Genomic DNA, 25462 nt, shown 5'->3' on the forward strand with positions numbered 1-25462 from the left:
CCATCAGTATTAGAGATGACGTCTAAGAAAAATCCAACAAGGAAATGTATAGTATGCACAAAGAACAAGAAACGTAAGGAAACTCCCTACTGCTGCAAGACCTGTGATACTTCACTATGTATTGTGCCTTGCTTTGAGATATACCACACAAAAGCAAACTTTTGAAGATTTGTGGTTTATTTTATGTACATATACCTCAATATAAAAGATAACATAAGAACACAAAAAGTTATTAAAATAAAAAAATTAAAACATTATAAATTTAAAAATTAAAAAAAAAAACCTTTAATTGAAAATAATAAAATTCCAAAAATAAAAATTATATATAAAAAATGTTAACTTTCCCAGTGCGATCAAACAGAAGGATCTAAATTTTATGATTTCATAAAAAATAGGACTGTGGTTAAATTGGCCTCATATTCAAACCATAGTAATTATTACAACTATTTTATAATGTATTAAAATATGTATATGTGACCAAGACTTAATACATACAATTGTTATGTAAATATTGTACAAATAACAAACAAAAAAATAACTTGTACTTGCATTTTAAGAATGGGGAAAAAATATAAATAAATAAAAGCCAACACATCAAACTTTATTAAAATATATTGTTATGTCATACACTTGTAAAATCTAGATAAGGCCACTTCTTTACACAACCAACTTTACACAAAAACTGAATATGTTAACTTTAAAGCAACTGTGTAGTAAACATTCATAAATTTAACAAAAAATAAACAAAAATATTATTTCCAAATAAACTACATATTCATCAACACAACACAAATTACATACAAAATTTGTACAAATAATCTGATGATAAAAATGTAATAAGATATTTTGATTTCTACCATAAAAAAATTTTTTGGCTCACTATAAGAAAGTTGCCAAGAGGTGTGGTTCCGCAGGATGACGTGCATTTGAGAGGTCACACGTTCAATTCAAAATCTGTAGGTAACTAAGAGTGTCTTTACAAACTACTAATTAGTTGGCAGGCTATAGGCCCGTGCAAATATTTGAATTTTCGAAAATCAAAACCAATAGTTTATTATTCATATTAAATTCTATTACTAACACTTTGAAAAAACGAATATTCAGTCTTTTACGAATACGGCTGTGCAGAATTTCGAAAGTCTGGAAAAATTTTGGAATCACAGAAGATTTTCTCGTCAGGCAGGGCCAAAATTTCCACATGATTTTCATTATTTACGTGGAATTTTTTGCTACATCTGGCCAAGTAAATTTGAGAAGACTAATATAGTAAAGCCAGATTTAACACAATTTGGAACTATTACTAACACCCACTTTATCAACTAAAGTTTTTTTATGGAGAAGAGAGTCCAGGTCATTAAAAATATATTTAAACTGACAGCATAGTGATAAGGATAAATGCATGTCTGTAAAAATCCAAAAAAATTGTAGGGGTGTTAAAGTTTACAGTTGTCAGATCACAGGGTAGAAACACTGCATGCCAGCTCCGTGATTAGTTTAGTTCAAAACGTGGCGGCAAAGAGAAAAAACTTGTATAAATGTAGTGAAAAACATCTGGTCGCATACTAACAGCAAAGACTCCTAAAGCATAATATACGACTTTTTATGGTGGATAATACACAGTGAACGACAACTACCCAGATACAGATGGAGCCCCCCCTGCACTCTCACGCACTCTATCTCTCTCTCTCTCTCTCTCTCTCTCGCACTCTCACGCACTCTCTCTCTCATGCTCTTGCTCTCTCTCTCTCTCTCGTGCGCGCTATCGCTCTCTCTCTCGCGCGCGCTATCGCTCTCTCTCTCTCTCTCTCTTGCGCGCGCTATCGCTCTCTCTCTCGCACGCTATCGCTCTCTCTCTCTCGCGCGCGCTATCGCGCTCTCTCTCTCTCTCTCGCGCGCACTATCACTCTCTCTCTCTCGCGCGCTATCGCTCTCTCTCTCTCACGCGCGCTATCGCTCTCTCTCTCTCGCACGCTATCGCTCTCGCGCGCTATCGCTCTCTCTCTCTCTCGCACGCTCGCGCTCTCTCTCTCTCGCACGCTCGCACTCTCTCTCTCTCTCGCACGCTCGCGCTCTCTCTCTCTCGCATGCTCGCGCTCTCTCTCTCGTGCTCTCTCTCTCTCGCGTGCACGCTCGCGCTCTCTCTCTCTTTCTCTTGCACGCGCTCTCTTTCTCTCGTGTGCGCTCTCTTTCTCTCGTGTGCGCTCTCGTTCGTGCTCTCTCTCTCGCTCTCTCTCTCTCTCTCTCCTAGCAATGTGACACCTCAGGCAATTATTTTCTCCCTCATGGCCCAAAAAAAAAAGTCATACTAAGTGGGGGGGAAAAAACTTCTTCACCTCATTTACCAAGCGCACATACACTGAACTGAAAAGGGAGAAACATCTAAGCAGCTACCGTGTTCCTACACTTTAGTTAAAACAAGCCAAAAAAATTTATATAAATAATTATTTATTTTCACATAGTGAAAAATTTAAACAAGGTTAAAAAATTATTTTAGACCTACATCATAATTTACTATAGATTAAAACTGCTCAGTGTACATCCATATAAACCCTCCCTCTTGAAGTTTCTTCACATATACTGTGATTGCCTTACATATTCGCTTTGCACTGTTTATTAATTTTTTTCTCTTCAGTTCCTATTTTTATTAACATGAAAAATTATATTTTTTTTTCAAACTTTGAATATTTTAACAAAATTTTACCTATTGTAATTGTAGATAACTTAACCTAACCAACCTTTCAATTGGTATTATTTATCTAATTTCCCAGAAGCCACTACACATTTACTTTTTCTTTCTATATGTAGTTGTTACATGCGAAAAAAATATTTTTAGTGGGATTCTAATATTCTTACTATTGAAATATGATATTCATATTCGATTTGAACTAAAACACAGATATTCGCACAGGCCTAGCAGACTATGATCAGTTTTATCCAAATCAAATTCCCTGACACTTATATAAATATTTCTTTTATAAATTTTCACTAGCCACATACCTGTAATATTTCCACAGAAAGCAACCAGTATAAACTTTGTGCTGCTTACTAACACTGCCATTGTCACAATGTATCTACAGATTCTTCAAGATGGGGAAAAAATTGATTTCACAGTAACAAAAAGTCTGGAGACTATGCACAAGGTAATATTTCTTACATTGCACTCTGATGTAGCATCTCAGATGGAATCTAGCCTCATGGGCCAATGAAACACTCAGCGGCCCAGCATTGCAGCAAACAAAGTATAAACCCAATGTGTTCAACGCAGTTAAAAGGTTAACGATACAGAAAATACAACGTGATTAGGGCTTGGCCTCCAGGAAGCGTGAAGAGAATGAATAAATCAAAAGGACAATGGAAAACACGTAAAACGTGAAGAGTTCCAAAGATCAGAAGACTGCATGATTTACAGGAGCCGTATTTCAGGACAGCGAAACATGACTGACAGCCAAAAGTTGGAAGATGGATGAACCTCCGTCAAATACAAACAACAAATATAAATCACATTTTCAGACTATGAATAGAATCACATATTTTATTTTAAACATCTTCCAACTGCACTTACAAAGTATTTTGTACAATTGTTCCCATACTACATGTTTCCAATGCCATCACATCTTTTCAATGCAACCTAGTTTCACTTATTAGGATAATGTAATGCTATTCTCTGTCTTAACATATTAACAGGCACTTTTTCCATTATTACATTATTTACCCATTTTTTCAAACAAAAAGTAATACAAGACTTCTTTGACTTTGATATAACAACATTACTTAATCTCAAAAATATATATTAAAAATAAAAATTAATACAAGCAAATGCTATGTAACAATAATAGTCGCACAGTTGATGACAACTGCAGAATATAGTCAGCGCTCTTTAATCCAGCATTCTTTAGCTCGGCGAATTCCACAATCTGGCGTCGATGGAGCTGCTTGCATTTCGATTTTTCCAGGCGGAATCTTGGATTCTGGGTTTGATGACCTTGGCCCTCAGGTGGTGCCACTGCGCTGCTCACTTTTTCAATTCGCTCTGTGTTTATTTTTGATTTTATGACAAAAATATTTTAATCATGAATGCAAAGACTTTTATAAACAGTAAAGATTATATGCATTTTTTATGGCATACAGCAGCTTATTACAATTAGTTTGTAATATCATTGTATTGTATATTAAATATTCTTTGGTTTTCCCCTTATCATTAAAATTACATAAGATAAAACCGGTAAAATCGCTAATTCCACACTGCCGTGGTACAGTGTGTGCCAAATTAACAGCTATTGCCTCTTTTTGGTACAGGAAAAAAATATTGTTACAGACACAACTCTACTATTTTTTTCTGCACAGCACACATTGCGAAGCAACGAATCAATTATAGCATAGGAATGGCATATTCCATGATCACTCAATTTAAATGCAAGAAAGCAGAAAACAAACAAGAAAACAAAGTTTATGGTAGAGCTGGCTCAGATCCCATTCGCACATTATCTACGTAAAATTTTACCATATGGGTCTCAACAATTTACTTATTAATTTAAAACATCCCCAATTTAAAATTGCACACAAATTTAATAAAATAGCTGTCTGGTCTAGTCTAGCATAGGCAAGGAAATAATGTTAATTTTTCAGTAAAACTTAATTATCTTGTATGTTTAGATTGACACTTAATAGTCACTAGAGACCTGAACAATTTGCGATAGCGATAAGTTTGAAAAATAACTCATTTTATGATGTTTTGAAGTTAGATTGCAATTTTTTTATTATGTATTTTCATATTTTACACAAATTCTTACAAAATTAGGCTCTCATTTTACAAATGTTAGGTTTTCACAACTTTCTTGGCAAAAATACTATCTTGAAAATGGTGCATCTTAAAGAAAAGGTCTGCACTAAATTTTTAGTATCTCCAACCATTTTAATTTTATTGGCAAATATCCATTTGCCTTCCTGTGTGGCTGTAATATACTTATTCCACTTAACTACAAGCCCTTCCACTGCTGTCAGCTATGAAGCAGAGATCAGTTGAAAAACTACACACTCTACCTTTTAATTGAGACACTTGCACCAGTTTTGACTGCCTCATAAACTCAGCTGGTGAAAGATGAGACAAGACAACACTGAAATGCATGGGGTCCGGGTGGGAGGGGGGAGAAGTGGAAGAAAGAAAGATCTCAATGGAGTTTGTCCCAGAGTACATTCCACTTCATTTATCTCTGCTGCCATTTTATCAGTAAAGGTAGCTGCCTCTATCTGTTCATTCTCACATCCAGTTTACTTTTTTTCACTTGATTTCTGGAAGGCTTTTCTTCTGCAGCAACTCAATTTTATCTTATTCATACCTGCCATTTCCTATTTGAAAATAAGTCTTTTAATCACTCATTCTGATGAAAGTGGCACCAGAAAGGCAGCTAAAATATAAATAAACCAGTGTTTACTATGCTGTCTTTTGATGACTAAATTTAAACTGAGAGGATTTTTATGCACCTTAAGTTTTAAATGCAGAAAGATAAGACATTCACGAAATACAATTTATATGTTATTTATACTAAAATGGTTATGATTTTTTTTAGTTTCTAAGTCGTCAAACAAAAGCATAAAAATAACCTTGCTTCTTGTTATAAGTTTTGTAGAAAATAACACAGCTTTTAAGAAAAAATACCTTCCTCTATATCAAGTCTCTACCTACAGGGGTGCATGAGTATTCAAAAAGTTAGAATTCAAATGATTATTTCATATCTAATTTGACATTTCAAAAACAAATAAATGTTTTGAATTATTCATTACCAATAGCTTAAGCAATGGAAATGAGTCACAAGAAATTCAAATTAAAAAGTGTAACAAGTATGCAGCCACAAAGATTGACTCAAAAATTTAGATACTATAGGCTTTAGTTTGATTGGAAAAATATTTGATATTAATGAATTATTTTATAATCGCAGATTAAATTCTTTTCAAGCTACAGGATCCAAAGAAGTCTAATACACAATACTATAGTTTCCACATGGTATAGATGAGTATCGGGGTATCAAAGTATCAAATGTCCCAATTTCAAACAAAATGGTTTGCCACAAGCAGGCAAACGGGTGCTGGGCCAGCTCTGGCCAACACTATGGGCGCGGCATCTACTCGGGGAACTTGTGCAGCAGGAAGTGGTAGACGTAGTCGTACACCACGAGCATGATGGCCCCACCCGGGCCCAGCCGCATCACCTTAGGGACGAGGCCCTTGTACAGGGCGCGCCACCTGCAACGCACAACATGCTCAGCACCGACCACGCAGTCCCACGAGGACAAGCGGGGACACTCGTACAGTGTGCTACACCTTTGTGCCATCCACCTCAAACAATGTCAGGAGCACAGTGGATGGGAGGGGGAAAGTAATGAACGAGTACAACGATGGGTCGACTACACATTTTCTTTTTCGATACTTAGATTTTAAGAGTTAGGAATAAAATAACATTAGAGCCAAATCCACATTTAGTTATGTCGTAGGGGGGGCTTTTCGGATGGACGAAAAGGAGTAATTTGGGCGCCACCACGTGGAAGGGCACGTGGACCCGGCTACGAACTCTCGGCTCAAGGTCGTGACGTGACCCGTGTGGGGCTAGGCTAATCTCCCCCCTCGTGCGTCGTGTTCGTGGGCTCTTGAGGCGTCCCACACGCCTCGGAACTCAGGGAATTATACACGTGACCACTGAACCACACATTCTGAGCTAGTGATTTTATTACCAGCGAACTTGCACAGGCAAATTATTACACGGCACGTTACAATAATGTTATAAGAGAGTTTTACATAAAGTACTACCACCTGGAGCAGGCCTCGAAGAAGTTACAAGGTTTTAGATTTATTTAAAGATGCGACGGAAACTAATGGATCAGTGAACAAAAGAGATGAAGTCGACGAGGTGCGCGGGCGCTCCTACTCCAGGCGGTGAACGGAATCAGACTGCCGAGACCAGAGCATCATGGCCGCCGGGAAGGGTTAAGTTCCCGCTTTGTTACCGGGCAGCCGTCCGGTAACATACTTAATCAAACAAATATTATTTAAAAAACAAACATAATTTAAGTACACTTATTTATAATTAACAACCTTTAGTTATGGTGTTATTTCTTATTAAAGTTTAAAAACTATTGGCGGGTAGTTCTGCGGATGCCCGCATGGGGCGCTGCGCCGTCCTTACTTACTAAAACTTAAGGCGTGACAATTAGGGATATTTTATTACATAAAAAGGTTTATACATTATGTTTATTACTTTATTTTAATAAAAGAAAGGGGTCGTCGCACCGACTCTAGCACCGCCTCTTGCCGGGCGCCCAACACACACACACACACGGAGCGGGAGGTTTGAATAGAGGGTGGTGGTGGGAGGAGAGGGGGGGTCAGTTGCGGCGTGACGTGGCACATCGGGCTAAGGGAGGGCATAGCCCTGGTCGACGTCAGTTATGAAAAAGCATGCAACCCAGTAAAGCATAAAAACATGTTCAGTATATGTACAAACAATTATTTTTTTTCCAAAGTGCTAATCAAATATTTCCAGAGCATTGTAGTTGGTGGCAGATACAATCCTTTGATAGCTTCTGTAGAGATCTATAATGTAGTCCTTGTCAACTACACATGCGCTAGTGTTTGAATTTCTGATTTATCTTCTTCAAATATTCTTCTTGGAATTTTTTTCATAGAATATGAAATCTTTATAAATACAGTATAAGTCAAACATTTTAAACCAGTTTTTAGTTTTAAAAAATGTAGTGCAACCCTTTTTTACTTTATGAAGCTCTGTGAACAGCACAGTTATGCTATGTCAGCTGCCTGTTCGGCCGGCGCCAGCAGTGATGAGGCTGGCTGAAGCGCTGGCGTATGGGTGGAAGAAGGGGAAATATGAAAGTACATAAGCCAGTAAGAGAAGTGTGTGTGGTAGGCTAAAATAGTGTAAAAACTAAAAAGTAACTTTACAGTTTTCGAATGTGACCAAAAAATGACTAACATTGCAAAAGAGTCTTCCAAAAAATTTATGAACATAAATAATCAACACGGGATTATTTATAAAAAAAAATATCGACAAATTTATGCATCTAATATTACAAACAATAACAAATATGTTTATAGGAAGACATGTTGAATAAACAAGCTCTGAAACAATAAAGTTTAACATTTACCTTCTTTTTTGGACATAAGTTCATGCTGTCATTTTTCTTTGCTGAGATAATTATAATGCTTTTACTACAATTTTTTTGCAGCATTATGATCAAAATTAAGTTAAAAGAAACAAGAGAAAACTTAAGTCATAATTATACTAAAAACAATAACAACATTAATATAATAACCTCAGAAGTTTTATTAGAAAAATAAAATGTGTCTGAATAAAATGGTCTATTTTATACAGTCAAAGCAACTTTCCACTTTAATGACATTTCAAAGTAGGTAATGTTCGATTAATTCCACATTTTCTTTGAACACTGACTTTGCTTCTCAAAATACCAGATGGATTACATTAATTCAAACACTACACAAATACTAATTACTTTACAGTTATCAAAGTAACTTAATTGATTAAAAAAATTAGGTATCTATAATTTTTTTATTTTCTTTTTAAAATGGAAAGCTGAATATTGTCTACAGCATGTTACTTTTCAGCTTCTTTTCTGACATCATGCAAAGCCTCAAGCATAGTTTGCATTATTCTTATTCTTCCATGTTCTTCTAAGCAGCAGTCTTTTTTAATCTTACACTTGCCTTTTCAAACAATTTGTCTGAAGTGCTATTTTCTTCTTCCTCTTTTCTCAAACACTTAAGTTTCTCTTCATCTACATTATTTCATCAAGTTCTTTATTTCCTCAGCAGTTCATTTTTCTTCAGCCTCTAATTTTTTTTAAACATACCCATAACACGGTGAATATAGTATCACAAAATCAAGCAATTATTAAAACGAAGAAAGTGTGTATCAAGTATCTTCATGAGAATTCAAGAATCGTTTGAATAATTATAATAAAACATTCTTTAAATGCAAATTTGAGTTGATAAATATACAAGAGAATTATTTCACATTTCTACAATAGCACAGTGATTACAAAAAATCATGGCTAGATAAGAAATGATGTCAGTTGTTTGTACAGGAGACACATGGTTATGGTCTCTGCTTTCCATTAGTTGCCAAATGGACCATTTATTGAAGATAATTAACTAAACAAATATTAAATAAATTATTTTACAATAATGTGGTGCATACAGCATTTTGTAAGTAGACAAAAGTGACTTCAATCAATATTTATTGACTTTTTAAAAATCAAGTGACTTTTAGTGAAAAAAAAGTGACCTACTACAGTGTTTTATCGCATAATCGTTGCACATTTTGTTTTAAAAGTAGAGGTGCATTCGTTTATGCGAGAGAGAAAAATTTTGTAAGGTAAAGTTATTCATAAAAACAAAACCCATTCATGGAAAGTACGTTTATTTAAAAAGTGAAGTATAAAAAAGCACGCCAAACAATTTAAATTAATAAGTCATGCAACAAAAACCTTTCTTCGACTTTAAATAGAGAAACAAATTCTGTGATCCGAATGCGTGCCTGAACGAAAGCATAACTATCGTTGTAGTACACACTTACCACGAAAGAGTACGGGCCATCGATGTAGTTAACTCGGCACTCAACAGATAGCGCGCGTTGAATGCAATCGGTGAGATATTGATATTCGACTACGTGTGCGCGCTCTATACGGGAAGTAACATAACCATTAACCAAACATCAATGATGCCAACGAGGGCTGTCTACATTTTTATAATAGTACACCGCAGCGACACAGATGATCAGATAAAGGTGATAACGTTTAAAAAGTCTTTAAAAAAAATTTACTCATCAGACAACTTTGTATTTCCGTTAATTAAATAAGTGGTAAAGTCCGAACAAATATTATATTTATACTTTAAAATAAATTGTTTTATATGGAAAAAAATACCCACACGAAACGCTTGGAATCTAATAGCGGAACCAAAAACATTATTCAACGATTACGTGAGAGGTTTTTTTATCCAAATTATGATGCCCTAAAATATAGGTGCGACGACTATGCGATAAAAGAGGGAACTTTGAGGCCTGATGTGGCCATGTAGCAGTGTTCATGGTTCTCCCTCACTCTCATCCTCGTTAATGTTTGTGAGATGGTATCATATACTCTCTTCACGTGTCTATCTTAACAGGTTTTTTACGATGCAAATGTGCGTCAATAATATTGTGTTAGCATGCAATTTTCCATGCTTTCAACTGCAGCCATTGTTTATAAGTGCAGTTTTATACCCCCTCAATTCTAAAAAAAAAAAAAAAAAAAAAAACGTAGAATAAGAAGGACCAAGGCTCAACACCAGGGGCGTATTTATCATGTGCCAATAAGCATCATAAAGACTTAACTTGTATCTATGGAACCAAACTGAATACAAATATTTGTGGTGCAACCCATATTCGAGGGCAAACCTTACAATGAAAATGTTATATTTTTAATTTCCAAAATTATAGATGTGTCCCGTACGGAGGGTAAATCGGTAGTTAAAATTTCATGGTATTTGAGTAGTTGGCTGTCAGACAGCACTCACCCCTCCTCGCGGTACACGAGTGCCATGGAGCCAAGCGTTGTGCGGTACTTCACCTCGCCCGGCACCGGCTGCGGGCCCTGGATGCGGCTCTTGGCCACATCGAACGGGATGTTGACGCACGACGCCAGCGTGCCTGACACAAAGCCGATGCCCACCTTGCGAAGGAACTCGGGCACTGGTTCCTTCGCAAATAACATGGGGCCATCAAAATAATATATTTCTAGTAAAATCCCTTTTTGGGGGGTAGTATTTTAAACAGTTTCATTTGACATTCATGGATTTCATGTTTTTTCCCATGATTTTAAACAAATTCATAACATAACTATCACTGACTGTCTATAAAAGGTATTAGATATTCAGTAAGTGTTTATTTATTGGTTTGGAGAACTTCAAAGGCCAATTTGTATTACCGTATTTACTTGCGTAAAGGCCCCCCTTTTTTTTCCAAATTTTCGACTCCAAAAAAGGGGAGGAGGCCTATACACGAATTTGGAGGAAAAAATATATATTTTTCTTTTTTTCAGGTATGAAAAACTAACATTTAATAAAAGCAAAATGAAATACCGCCACAACTTATTTAAACGCCAATTAAATTTTGATTAAATAAACAGCTGGCGGTACAACTGGTAAGTCGTGCGTCTTTGTTCTAATGAGGGTGGGTGGGGGAGGCAGCGACGTGGCAGGAGGGAGAGAGTGGCAGAGACGCGACAGGAGGGAGAGAGAGGCAGCGAGTCCGCAGGGGGGAGAGGCAGCGCTGAGGCAGAGGTGTGGCTTAACCTCCCTCCTGCCAGCTAGACAACCAACCAGACAAAGGAGTGTTAGAAATACCACCCACTTCCCTTCCTCCTTCACTTCCCCTCTTCTTCTCCTCTTCTTCACCGACAACACTGCACATCAACACAAGCGCGCGAGTCCAGCTTTCTTTATCTTTATGTCGTTTGAGATACGACTAACTGCGTACGTCTGTCACGCCTCACGACAGTTCTACTGAGAGCGGACAAACTATAATGACAGTCTCTGTATCACTGCCGCTTACGAAATCAACTCCCGCTGCTCACAATAAATGGCTTGTTGTTTGGTGCATGCCAAGCTGCCCTGCCCTCAGATAAACCCATAAAAATACATTTTAAATTTTTTCTCAAAAATGTTTACAAAACGAGGGGGGCGTATACGCGGGCGGGGCCTTTACGCGAGCAAATACGGTAGGAATCTAGTCTGAATTGAAAGCATGTCGTATTGCATACAGATTTAAATTAAGTTTGTGTGTAGCCTTTGTTGTAATACTTTTAACAAACAAATTAGATATACTTATTGCAGCTAACTTAACCTAACCAACCTTACACTTCGGTTATTATTTATCTAATTTTCCACTACATACATATTTATCTATTTCCCTACGTATTTGTTACATGATAATAAAAATAAATTGTTTTATTGTGAAATAAAATTCTCAACTTTACTATTTGAATTTGATATTTGTATTCGAGAATTATTTACTATTCATATTTAATTTGAACTAAAAAACTGATATTTGCACAGGCTTAGAAATACATTTTAAATAATATAAATGACAGGAAAATTAACCAACATAGTGTGTGAGACCGAGCCTTAATAAGTTTTGCCAGTTAATAAATAATAAGTTTTGCCAGTTAATAAGTAAGTCCAAATTTCTAAAACCCTTACGGAACTTTATTTTATAGTTTTAACATAACTTTAATACAACAAAATTTACCCACAGAAACAAGTGTTCTTTAGAGACTAGTGAAAAATATAATGCTCTTTATATATTTTTTAAATGTAATTCTAAATATAGAAACCATTAAATAATTTAAGAAAATGCACAACCTACACAAACTTAATAAAATTATCTTAGGAAAAATTCCTTGTAGCCTGGCTTGAATACACAGTCTTAATCAAATACCCTAAATTAAAAAAAAAAGAGGTAATAACAAGGCAATGAGAAAAAATAACAAATGGAAGGATACCCTTGACTTCCATTGGCTACTGCCTCTGCCAACCCTTGGCGGGACTCAAAACGACTTGCAAGGCACACACTGGCAACCATGGGAAAAGCAGGATTGTAGACTATATTTCGACAACTTTCATACAGTAACATAACTATACCTATGAGTGCTTGCCAAGTTGTTTATTTTAAATACCATCTTCTATCGCATAATTCTAGCACATTTTATGCTCAAATCAAGATTGAAAAGTATAAGTGTGACTTTTATATGAGACAATTACTTTTGTTGAGGAAAATATTTTCATAACAAAACTGTAGCATGGAAATTATGTTTAATTAAAAAGCAGAGCTTACAAAAGCAAGTCAAACAATTAAAATTAGTCATGATACAAAACACATATTTTGTATCAACTTAATTCAAAACAGTAACCGTGACCTGAAAGTAAGGCAAAACTAACGTAGTGTACCCACAACTATCATCGCTGTAGTACACACCACAAAAGAGAGTGGGCTATCAAATGTACTTTACCCAGCATGAGACAAGAGTGCGCATGTTGCATCTCAAGCTATCAATAATAGACTAAGTGCATGCACTCTATACAGGCATCAAAGTAACCAAACATGTATGATGCCAACTAGCACTTGGCTACATTTTCATTTTCATACATGTTACACAGCGGTGATGGAACAATTAAATGTTATAAAGTTCAAAATATTGTTTAAAAGAGAATTTACACATTGGAAACTTCTTATTACTGGTAATTAAGTACGTAAACTGTAATATTCTAATAAACAGGGATTTTAACTTAAATAAAAACATTGTTTGAACAAAGATTGCGGGCAACATCGTAATGGATAAAATTCTTGTACATCTTATGGATAGGGACATGCAAATTTCGCATTTACGATAAAACGAATTTTTACGCGAAATTCGTAAGTTTAACACAAATAACCTAACTTTTACATAATTTCTGATACCGCAAATTTTTTTTTTGCGAAATACGTTTGTTTACCACGAATAACCACACTTTCCCGCCATTTGGTAACTTAAAAAAAGTAAATAAATAGCCGTTGTCACCACTGATAACACCATCAACGTAAAGACTACACTTGCCAATGTTTACGTTTCATTATTTATTTGATACGACGCGTTCTTGGCGAACTGCACTCGTGCACTAAACGCACATGTCTCGAAGGCACGTTTACAGAGTGCGTTACAGCGCTTGTGTCGCGAAGCAAATTATAAATTACGCACAACTGTTCATCTTGCATGTACTATGGACTGTGCAAACTGTTTTAATTTTGTTCTCTTACAGTAAACAAACTTAACAATTACGTTTTATGTTTAAGAATGATAATTTTTTTTAAAAATGTTGTATACAGTGCAACTATTTTATAAAAACTGTAGTTTGTGATAGAAAACGTCTTCATATTTCTCAGCATAGGTTTGAAAGTGTAAAATATGCCGAAACCTCAAGCAATCACCAAACTTGAGCGCGAATTTCGTGATAGTGGATTATATGCGAGGGTAAATACGTAGTTGGGCAATATGTGTTAAAAATTTTTTTTTTTTTAAATCCGAAAATACTTAAATAACGAGGCTAGAAGACTGGAGCTAGCCAAACGCTCATATTTTGCATTGTGAGCTTACCAAGGTGCAGCGCAACTTTGGAAACATGAAGGAGTGCATTTTTTTGACGAAACAAAACAAGTTTTGGACCACATGAACACCACGAAAGCAGCTGCTGTGAAAATAAGTGTAGTGCAAGTGTATACAAAATCTCTGGTGAAGCTTACCAGCTTGATGGCTACAGATCCAAGCAGACTTGACTTTGAAACACTGACTGTCTTTAATCCAAAAAATATTTTGATTACGGACATGAGCCCTATTTTGCTTGCTAAGTTGTGTAAAGTTTCTACTCTGAAAGAAATGGACCGCCAGGAGCTGATCACCAGTTTTGGAGAGTTAAAACAGATAGTTGAGAAACAAATGAAGGAAAGCAGTGTGGATGTAGTGAAGGCACTTCAAGTTTTAAAACTTTCACAACCTGAATTTTCTGACAAGTGCCTGGAAGCAGTGTGGATGTTGTATGCAAACGTTGATTCGGAACGCTTCTTGATACAATACAATAATGTTCTCACTGACAAGAGAACTAATTTGAAACAAGAAAATTGAGCTACAATGGCTATTTTTTCATTTGAAAGTTAAATGTTGTGTCAAAGTACTTTGGTTCTGAAATTATTGGGTTGACTTAATTTAGAATCCGAGTTCCTAAACTTGTGTCTTTTTAACCTATATTTGTGTAATTTTAATTTATAATGTTTCAATTGATGGTGCAATTATATTACAATGTTCTCTTCATATTTCTTACACTTGAAATTGTAAAAATAAAAAAATAATAACCCCACTTTTAGGTAAAAATAACACCGATTTTAAGGGAAAATAACACCACTTTTCATCACAAAATAAACACACCTTTTGCATGTCTCTACTTATGGAGATGACGGGAGCAAAACATTTGATTGTATTAGATTGTATTGTGCGGGAATGCTTTACACGAGTTTTGCTGTAATTACAGTATTTTCTAATTATAACTACACACCACTTAACTGCAACTTGAAAACTCTCCTGCGAACTTTGGCAAGGTCATGTTTATTTACTACACAAAGCACTCGGAATCTAAAAGTGAGACCAATAACATAATGCGATTTTTATAAGACAATTTTTTTTTTCCAAATTTTGACGCCCTAAAATAACAGTGCAAGGATTATGTGAGTGCAATGATTGTAAGATAAAACATGGTAAAAATAGTTGGTTTGTTTTTAATTTCTGCACAGTGCATAGCTATGGAAGTCAGGGAGAAGCGCTGCTCTGATCTGTGAACTGTAAAAATAATTTTTGAATTCATCATTAACAGTACACTCTTTGGCTGGTTCTAAATCTTTTCAAAAACAGTGTAACAAATAATTTAAATTAATCACTCAAGCAAGCTTGCCTTTATTTCGCAAGTAAGGCATTTATCAGAATGCTTGAGCTGGCAGTCTTGCCTCTCATCACTCACTCACCTCGTATTCCGGCAAGTAGCCCTTGACGGAGTGGTAAAACCCGAAGTAAACCATATTGAACACCCCGTTTCTGCCGATGGTCGCAGTCAGACCTTTGTTCAGCCCGCGTAGGCCGATGCCCTGATAACAAACAACAATATATATTTTTTTAAATTTTTCCTTAACTCAATTTGAAAGTAGAATGGGCCAATTAAATCCTCAAATATCATAAAATATTTAGTATTTAAAAAATTTGATATTGAAGAAAAATATTCAAATAAATATATTTGAGTCAAATAAATATATTTGAGGGCATGCAATTCATTACTCAAACACTAGCTCCTGTGTAGTTGAGGACTACATTAAACAGAAGCTATCAAAGAAATGCTTGTGTCTTCCACCAGCTACAATGCTATGAGAATGCGTTTAGCACTTCAGAGAACATTTTTGATACAAAAAGAAACTGATTATATACTAAATATGTTTCTTTTTTTTTATTAAAAAAAAAAATTCTTATCATTTGGCCTTAATGTTAATTGAAAAATTTAACTGCTGTATTTTTGCTTGTGTAATATTTATTTCAGACATTTTTACGAACTTATCACAGGTGACGAAGAGCAGAATCAATTCCTTATGCGCTGTGTACAGGAACACATAAAAATTTGTATCCATACACAGTAAAAAAACGTACCCTTAAGAGAAGTTACCCTGCCTGATTGTTGTTTTTTTATGTGTTTTAATAATTATTATTTCATTTTCTTTTATTTACTTCATAAAATGCATATTTAATAATTTTATAGAAGAACAAAATTTTAGGAAAAAACACTATTTTTGCAAATCTTTGGGGTTTGGTCGGCATGGGGTGTAATCGGGCTAGGAAGATAAAAGTTCATATTTGAATATGGTTTAGTATTTATAAATTATATAGAGGGTATGCAGTTCAAAATTTGGACAAAGAAAACAAAAAAAAAACCATACAAGGGCTTTTTAATATATATAAATATATATATTAAAAATTGTGATTTCTGAAATGTCCGCATATAAGTCGGCTGTGCGTTTTTCTCTTTAAATTTTTACAAAAATTCCAGACTTATATTCAGGACAATACTTTCCAAAAATTTTGCAAAAAAAATTCATTGATAAAAGTCAATACTGTGCCATTTAAATGTCTGCATTAATTAAGGTAGCCAGAATGAATGAAGTCTTCAAATTATGCGTACACCACAACACACCATCCAAAAACCAGATCAAATTTTTAATTGGGGTTGGGGCAGTCAAATTAATTGAACATTCTACTCTCTAGTACATTTAAAAGATTCAATATTTAAGGAATAAGATTCAAAGAAAAATATATGAATAATTGTAATAAATTAAAAAACCCAACCATAAGAACTCTGAAGTTGTCTAGGTCTATTTGTGTTTTCCTTCATACCTACCCTACTTGCATTTCTCAAGATAATGTACTTTAAATATGTAACCATGCAAATTAAATTACGATATGTATCATTTAAGGAAACTTATTTAGTGAAACAAAACTTATAAAGAATGAATGTTTTAACACCATTATGAATTAGTTATTTTTTTGTAAATCATTTTATTTTTAACCTTGATATCCAGATTCGTATTCGAGGAGTAGATTGAAGGTACTCTTTGAGATTTTAATGTGAGATTTAGATTTAAGAAAATTGGGATATGACCATTTATTATTTTTAATGAAAGAAGTGTAAGTAAATATAAACTCTACTGTTACTTGACCCAAAAAAAAAAAAAATCTAACGAACAATTTAAAAACCTTGAAAATGCTTACTAACACCAAGTCTACACTTACCTCTTTGAAAATCTACCCTTTGGCAAGACCTGCACAGCACATTTGAGTTAAATGAACAAAACAAAACACTACACTCTTAAAACTCTACATAAGTCTTAGACATAAAAACCAAATGAGCTGAATGCCACAAAAAAAACATTTTACTCTAGCTTTCATCAACATTTGTAATTTTAGGCTGCCAATGACCTGCTATGGCAATACTCATTAAGAATACATATTTGAAATATTAAAAAATAAAAAATTGTTATTTTAATGTTTATCAAAGAGAAATTTCTTTACATAAAATGATTTAGTTAGGGATGGCAGACTCAAACATTCAAGCCAAGTTGAAAAGTAGCTTGACCACTCGAAAGTAGAGTTCATTATACTCGACACGAGACTATGATCACCTTTTTTAAAACTCAATACATATTTGTTATGTGCAATGAGCATAAAATCATATACTATTATTTTGCAAACACTTTACAAAAATTTTTTTAGGTTCAAAATATTTAGGACTCATAATGCTCTTTTTTTTTTTTTTTTTTTTTTTTTTTTACAGAAAATGTACGTATATTTACTTCTAAGTGTTATTCTTTAGGTTAATCTTCTAGAATTTCCATAATTTCATTCAGAAGGGAAGTAAATAATTGGGAATTAAATTTCTTTTTTCCTGCTGTCATACCAGACACCGGTAAACAAGGAGATTAAAATAAAAACACAAATGTTGAATGAGAACTAGAAAAGCTGGCAAATTAAAGAAAACTTTTGAAATAAATAATCTTCAAACCATCCTTGATTTCATTTCGCATCTCATGAAAATCAGACATCTTCAACTTAAATCTTTTTTCTGTGTAAAACAGCAGTAAAGGAAATAATTAGATTTCCTAACATTCTTTACGAAAGGGTTTAAATATTCACAGAACTGTTGAAGCAGTTAAATTCCAACATTAATTAGTCATTCAATTGATTTATTAATTTTAAGTACCGATGTAGGAGACGCACTTCCTGCCTCGAGCGGATGCTCACCTGGGAGTTGATGATCTGCTTGGTGACGGTCCAGGTACGAGGGACCTCCTTGAGCTGTGCCCGGTTCGACTGCAGTGTGACCTTGACCACCTCAAAAGGGTTCACGAGGATGGCTTCCGTCACCCCGGCGCCCAGCCCCGCCAGAGAGAACGTCTGCGTGCACGGCACACACACATGCGCATGCAGTTGCTACACAACGTCGTCAAGATAACATTTCCCTGAGGTTACTCTGGCGTTAAAAAATATAATCTTTTTAATGTTAAAAAGTTGTTATTTTATTTTAAAAAAATGGGTACACCCAAATATACAATATTAACCAAAATGGTTTACTCACACCTGCATGCAACATCCAAGTAGTATTTCCCTATACTGACCCAGGCCTCAAAACACATTAAGGGGATAAAATATTTGTAACAAAATGTAATAATCTGAACTGCATTAAACTCAAGGTCAGGAACCACTTTTTTGAAGTACACAGGGATGAGATTGGCATGTGTAATAAATGAGCAGTGCATTTTTTTAAACAGTTTTAAGAGCCATATTTTTACATTCCAGGTTGGCCTGGCAAAACAACCCAGAAAAATAACAAGACACTTTAAAACTTACTGTTGTAGGTAGTTACTTTAAGATTGTTTTTAAATTATGTCTTTTAACCAAAATAAGTTATTTGGTCAAGTTTTTAATTTGAAAATTAATGTGCATTTTTAAACTTCCTTTGTTTATTAATTAAAACAAAAAACTTGAACTTCCACACGGTACCAACCACAGTTCAGTCCTCTGATCAAAAGTTCATTAATTGGAAATATTTTATACTGGTCGGATTACTTTCTGATAAAAAAAATTTACAATACATACCAACACAGCTTCAGCTGGACTTCACAGCTTCCTATTGCTAGATATTTAAAAAAAAATAAGTCCCTGGGTTAAGTTCACTTAACCAGTTACGTCCTCCCATGGAAATTTTTCCCTGGTGGGTGACCTGGGCCGATGCCAACGCCTGGGGTCAAATTTATAATTTATTAATGTCCGAAAAAAAAAAAAATAATAATAAAAAAGCTGCAACTCGGATTGGTCCTGACCGGCAGGCGTTCAATTGTCACAAAGTACATTCTCTTCATGAGTTCATGAATTGGCGACGATGCAACCGCACACGGAAACCATTGAGCGACAACTGCCTTACACCAGCAGTTACCTTCTTTCAAAAAATTAGAAACGAAGGGAAGCAAAATCCGTGGGCCAGCTGACCAATCACAAAACAGTAATCAGTACCTGTCCATATAGGGAAATTGTGCTTAGAAATTTTATTTCATGAAAATCTGGAAGGGCACATCACACTACCGCATGGCTTGCTCTGATTGGCTGGTGAGGTAGAGCCCAGCAAAAGTTCCAGTCTATTGATGCGCAGTCATGCACCCACGTACTGGGTTTTTCAACAAATCACTAACTTGTGGCGTGAAAAATAAATTTCTGGCGACAGTGTTGCATCTGTCTCCCTTTCTTTTATAATTTTCTAGATTGTTCTAGAACATCAGTCTTATTGCCCATAGTGTGCTTTATAATTGTGGAATCGTAATTAATAGACACATTGATTTTAACTGACTAAATATATTAGAGTGAAAGAATAATAATAAAAAATATTACATTCAGCTTTATGTAAAACCTAAGCCAAATGATAATATTAAAGCACAAACAAAATACTTTAAATGCCTATGCATAAAAAAAGAAACCCGAGTATAAAAATCATGATGAACAAAATACTATGCAAATTAGTTAAAATATTGTTAACATAGGGTAGGTACGAGTTATGCTATGTCATAATATAGGTCGTTTGGGTGTTACAGTTGCTTGAAGACAATTTTCACCTTTTGTTCAGGGTCATCTCTCAGGGAGTAATTTACCCAAGAAATGTAGACGTTTGGTTGTTGTTCGTGTGAAAACTACATAATGAAGACTTTGTTGTTGTTGGATGAGTAAAGGCAGGGTCAACCCTGGTACCTAACCTGATTTTAAACAGTATATTCTACAGACCAACTGTCAACGTGAGTCTAGTTCATGGTAGAACTGATCTGATATCCAATACTGGCATCAGATACTGGCCGATATTCAGTTTTCTGTCAATACCTAGGTTATCGGTAAAGCTATCTGAGGTGTCGGAAAAAATATGTTTATATCTGATTTTTTTTAATACTTGATATGTTTATTTGTCATAGTTTTAATAATATTTTTATCTTTATTCAATTCTTTTAACTATAGTTTTAAATACAAATCTCAAAAATGCTTAGCTACAAGTAAATATAAATTATGATGTTTACGTAATAAATAATTCATGCATAGGGATACGCATTCTGAATGCTTATTACCTAGACTGCAACAAAGTATACCCGCACAAGTGGTTTCTTCCTTGTGACTGGCGGCCATCTGCGAGAGAAGTCTTCGCCCTATTTGACCAAGCCACTCAGGGCGTGTTTGCTTCTGCGCAGAATTACTGTGATTGGTGTTATAACAACCTATATGTACCTGAAAGAAACTCATTCAATCACAAAACACAGACAATGCTACTGTGTTTAAACTTTCAGCATGTCTTAGAATCTTTTTACAAAATATGCAAGCCCCTAGTCATGCACAATTTTCAATCAAATAGCTTTGAATTTATATTTATAAAGAAATGATGGTATCGAAAAAATTTATGGAAATTTATGTTTCATATATTTATTCATGCAGTTTCGCCAGTAGTTGTAAATGTTGATTGTAGTACAAGATATCTGTGATGGTATCGGCTATAGGTAGTGGTATAGGGGTATCGGAAAAGGAGGTATCGAAACAGCCGTTTTTCTTGAGAAAGGCAAAGCAATAGCTTACAATATGTTGTGTACTGTGGTGATAATAATTCCTTGATGCTCGACTCCCAGCACATTGACCCCAGATAATGTGGCGGTAGTAGACGTCATCTTGGGCTTTCATTACAGGGTGATTCTGCGATGGTTCAGTCCTGCCTGCAGTATTGAGGTGAATGACATCACAACACCCAATGCTGGACCTGGGATTGATTTTAACACTCTGTGAAAAATCCCCGGCTCTGCTGGTAATCAAACCTGAGACATTTGGCTCATGCTCACCAGGCAGGAGCTCTGACCACTGAGTTCACAGTGCTAACATCGTCTACACCAGTGGTTCCCAACCAGTGGTCCGCGGACCATCAGTGGTCCGCGAGAGCTAAAATATGGTCCGTGAAAGATTTCAAACTTTGAATGAAAGCGCGTCGGTGAAAAAAAGTGAGCGTGGCGCGCAGGCGACCGGGGGAAGGGCAAACAACTGACTAAACATTATGGCGCAAGCCGGTCAGTCAGTCGTAAGTTTTATTTTGTTTTGCTCAGCAGTGTTGTGTTAGTGATTCTGTTTAGCGGTTTAGTGGGTCAACATCTGTAACTCCTCAATATCCTTATGGATATTTTGATAAGATATGAACAGGGTAAGTAGGCTATGCATTTTTCTCTGTTAAACTTTTTTAATAAAAACATGCAATTACAAAAAAGAATGTGGACGTTAGTTTACGTATGATACTTGTGTTTGTGTATTACAAATGTTCACAACAGTTAAGTACATTTAGTTGAAAACCTAATTATATATAAAATAAAGCTATATGAAATTAAAAATTAAAATAGTAAAATAACACTGGCCTCCCAAATTAAAAAGTGGAGCAAGCCACAAAAATTCTTAAAAATATGCTATCATAAAATTGTTGAATTGTTATTATGCTGTTTTAGGTTTTTCATAACGAATTAAAAACATTGTTAATTCTTTTAATGCCAAAGTCGGATAAATCGCCTTTTCTGTGTCCGTTGTGAGAAATTCAACATTTATTTTAAAAAATATATATTTTGATCATTTTGTAAATTATAAGTGTTAATTATTTTCTACATATGTAAGTATGTGTTCCTGCTTATAAAAATGTATTTTGCAAATATTTACAAAAATTATATTTTTTCTGGCAAACAAATTATTAAGTTGCTTTATCAAAAAATAATAAGGAGTTTCGTGGATATTATAAATTGCCAGTTATTCTTTATTGTTGTTTATTGTGCGTTGAAAATCATTTTTGTAATACAGTAAGTCCTCGGTTTACGTCGGGGTTACGTTCCTGAAAACCGCGACGTAAATAGAAACGACGCAAAATGAGCCATGTTTCATGCCACCTGCCGACCACGGCCCAAGGTCGGCCGGAAGCGCTGGCATACTATTTTACTTACCTTGGCATACAGACGTGACAACGGGCAATTTTATCAGCAAATGACAACCGACAGCGTGGGAAACAAGTCCAACTAGTACTTCTCAGCTTTATAGAATGGTTATTTAACCAGCTGCTTTATTACTTTTATTGATTGAAATATAAAAACAGATATATAGTCGTTTGGAAGACATCTTATGAAGAAAAAATCATAAATTGCAGTGAGCTGATACTGTAGGCCTACTACAAACGCATTTAATCACGATAAAGTTAACAACGGCACGTTTAAAACTCCGGCCAACTCAATGATATCATAGCGACTGAAGTCGTAGAGCTGTAGCAAACCGTATGTATTCGTTACTGAGTAACGGGTGCGGCACCTAGTAACGAGTAACGAAACGTTACACACGAATGCATTTCGTTACTCACATTTTTCGTATGTTTTACGCATGCGCGCGCTTATTCGTTACAAAGAACGATGTTTCTTTATTAAGAAAAGTATAATTTGGAAATTCGTCGTCCAAGTTTTTTACTGTTTATTAAAGGTATTGTGTGTGTAGACAAAGTTTCAGATTGGAACAGAAACAACATAAGAAAGTATTTTTTACAAAATATAAATATGTATGTTTTTGTTTTTTATTATCGCGTATTTTCACGTTTTTTGTTCTTATCTTAAAAGAGATATTATAATAAAGCTGCTCTAATGAGATTTTATTGTTTCTTGGTTAACAAAAGCTGTTAATTATCAAATACTTTTAATTGTTTATATTCGATTTATTATTATTTACGCGACGTCATACTGTACGCGTACGAAATACGACTCGATTCGTTGCTGTTACATAACATAGCATGTTATGCGGTACCTATCAGAAGTAACGAGTAACGATACGAAAGTAACGAGTACTAATTATTATAGTAACGAATACATACGGGTACACTTTTTTAGTTACTTTTACACCTCTACTGAAGTGCCAAGGAGTTGGACGAAAAGGGGTAGGAGAAAATGCTGTGTCGTTGCGGGAAGTAGATAACACTTCTACGTGCGATACACGTGGGTGGCCGAGCGGGCGGGCTGGTAGTATTGCATCACCGCGCGGAGAGCAGCGGAGAGCAGGAAGCGTCCCTCATGATGTATGATAAGATAAGGCGGTGAACGTGTAGCTTACGCTACATAGCATAAATTAACTACCGAAGGAAACAAAGAATTATAAACGAATTATATACGGTGTTTTGGTTAAAATAAAGATTTACGGTCATTGTAAACGACGTTATTGTGAATCGGCGACAACTTAAATTGAAACATGAGTACTCAAACATTAGCGACGTTAATCCGAAACGACGTAAATCGGTACGACGTAAATAGAGGACTTACTGTAGTTGTAGTGATTATATTTTCCCAAAAAATTCTTAGTGCCAAGAATATTACGTTGATAACCATGCCCTATTCGCACGCCAATCCATTAAAAATAATATAACTTTTTCACGAGAACTTTAAAATAAAATTTAAAAAAAGGAATTTTATGTTCTTATTTGATCTAAAAAATGACAAAGAATAATTTATTTATAAGATGTAAACAATTTATACTTCCATACTTAAAGGTAAAAAAGTTATTAAAGGTAAAAAAGTAATTAAAGGTAAAAAGTTATTAAATGTAAAAAGTTATTAATATTAAACTCCAGATATGTAATTCATTTAAAAATGACTTGGCACTTTTAGTATAACCGTCATAGAATTAGACAATTTGAGGCTGGCACCAAGAGGGTTAAGGGAAATTTAAGGTACCTACCAAGACCCTTGTTTTTAACGATTAGACAACATTATTTTTTAAATTGTGTAGTAAAGATTTAAGTTTGTAAAAAAAAATGATAGCGAGGTTAGAATATTTTGGAAACCAGTTTATATTTATTTATTTAGTGATTTATTTTATGAATTACGAACAAATTTAGCTATATTCTTTTTTATTCTTTTTCTTGGCATAAAACATAATATAAGCATAACAGTGTAGGCCTACATTCTATTGCATTTTGGTTTTGTTTTCAGAAAATGCCGCCTAAGAAAATATGATAATAGTTACATTAAATTTGGATTTACTTCAATAGAAAGTAATGGAGCAATAAAACCACAATGTGTTATATACGCAACTGTTCTCGCGAACGAAGTCTTGAAGCCTGCGAAATTAAAACGTCACGTAGAAACGATTCATCCAAATTTTTCTGACCAACCACCAGAGTTCTTTCAAGGAAAATTGGAGAATTAAAAAAAAAATGTAACTCGGGCCTAGTGGTACAAGATATGCATCATCTGAAAAAAACATTAGTAGCATCGTTTGAGATATCGAAATAAATAGCACAATCAAAAAAGCTTCACACAATAGGAGAAACTCTTGTGAAATCTTGTTTGATCAAAGCCGTCGAAGAAGTTTTAGGGTTAGAAGCAAAAAAGAAAAATACAAGATATACCTTTGTCGAACAACACGGATAGAATTGAACTCATATCCAATGATATTGAGGTGCAACTTTTTTCACGAATTAAAATGTCGCCATTCTTGGCTTTGCAGTGCGAGAATACACTGACATTTCTAATTGTGCTCAGTTAATTGTTTTTGTCCGCTTTTTAGACGACGACATAATCAAAGAAGAACTGTTGTTTTCTCAGGAACTGGAAATTACATCAAGAGGTATCGACGTCATGAACATAATAACTGGATATTTCCAGAAATATGGCATTATGTGGGAAAAGCTAGTCGGTTTCTGTACAGATGGTCCTCCTGCGATGTTAGGATCACATTCCGGTCTAGCAACGTTAATCAAA

General features: G+C 34.9%; 1 protein-coding gene across 2 annotated transcripts in view; it reads right to left on the reverse strand.

Annotated features, from left to right (window-relative positions):
- Nucleotides 1–586: 586 nt before the first annotated feature.
- LOC134527778 (mitochondrial 2-oxodicarboxylate carrier) overlaps nt 587–25462 on the reverse strand; it is a 54286-nt gene continuing 29410 nt past the window's right edge. For both annotated transcript variants that reach the window (XM_063360718.1, XM_063360719.1), the window contains exons 6-9: nt 18426–18578; nt 15611–15730; nt 10582–10763; nt 587–6240 (exon numbers count right to left, since the gene is read on the reverse strand). In XM_063360718.1, the coding sequence (XP_063216788.1) occupies nt 6120–6240; nt 10582–10763; nt 15611–15730; nt 18426–18578 (576 nt within the window). In that variant the 3' untranslated portion in view covers nt 587–6119. The remainder of the gene's footprint in view (nt 6241–10581; nt 10764–15610; nt 15731–18425; nt 18579–25462) is intronic.

The sequence above is a fragment of the Bacillus rossius genome, chromosome 1 (assembly GCF_032445375.1).
Source record: "Bacillus rossius redtenbacheri isolate Brsri chromosome 1, Brsri_v3, whole genome shotgun sequence".
Taxonomy (NCBI): Eukaryota; Metazoa; Arthropoda; class Insecta; order Phasmatodea; family Bacillidae; genus Bacillus; species Bacillus rossius.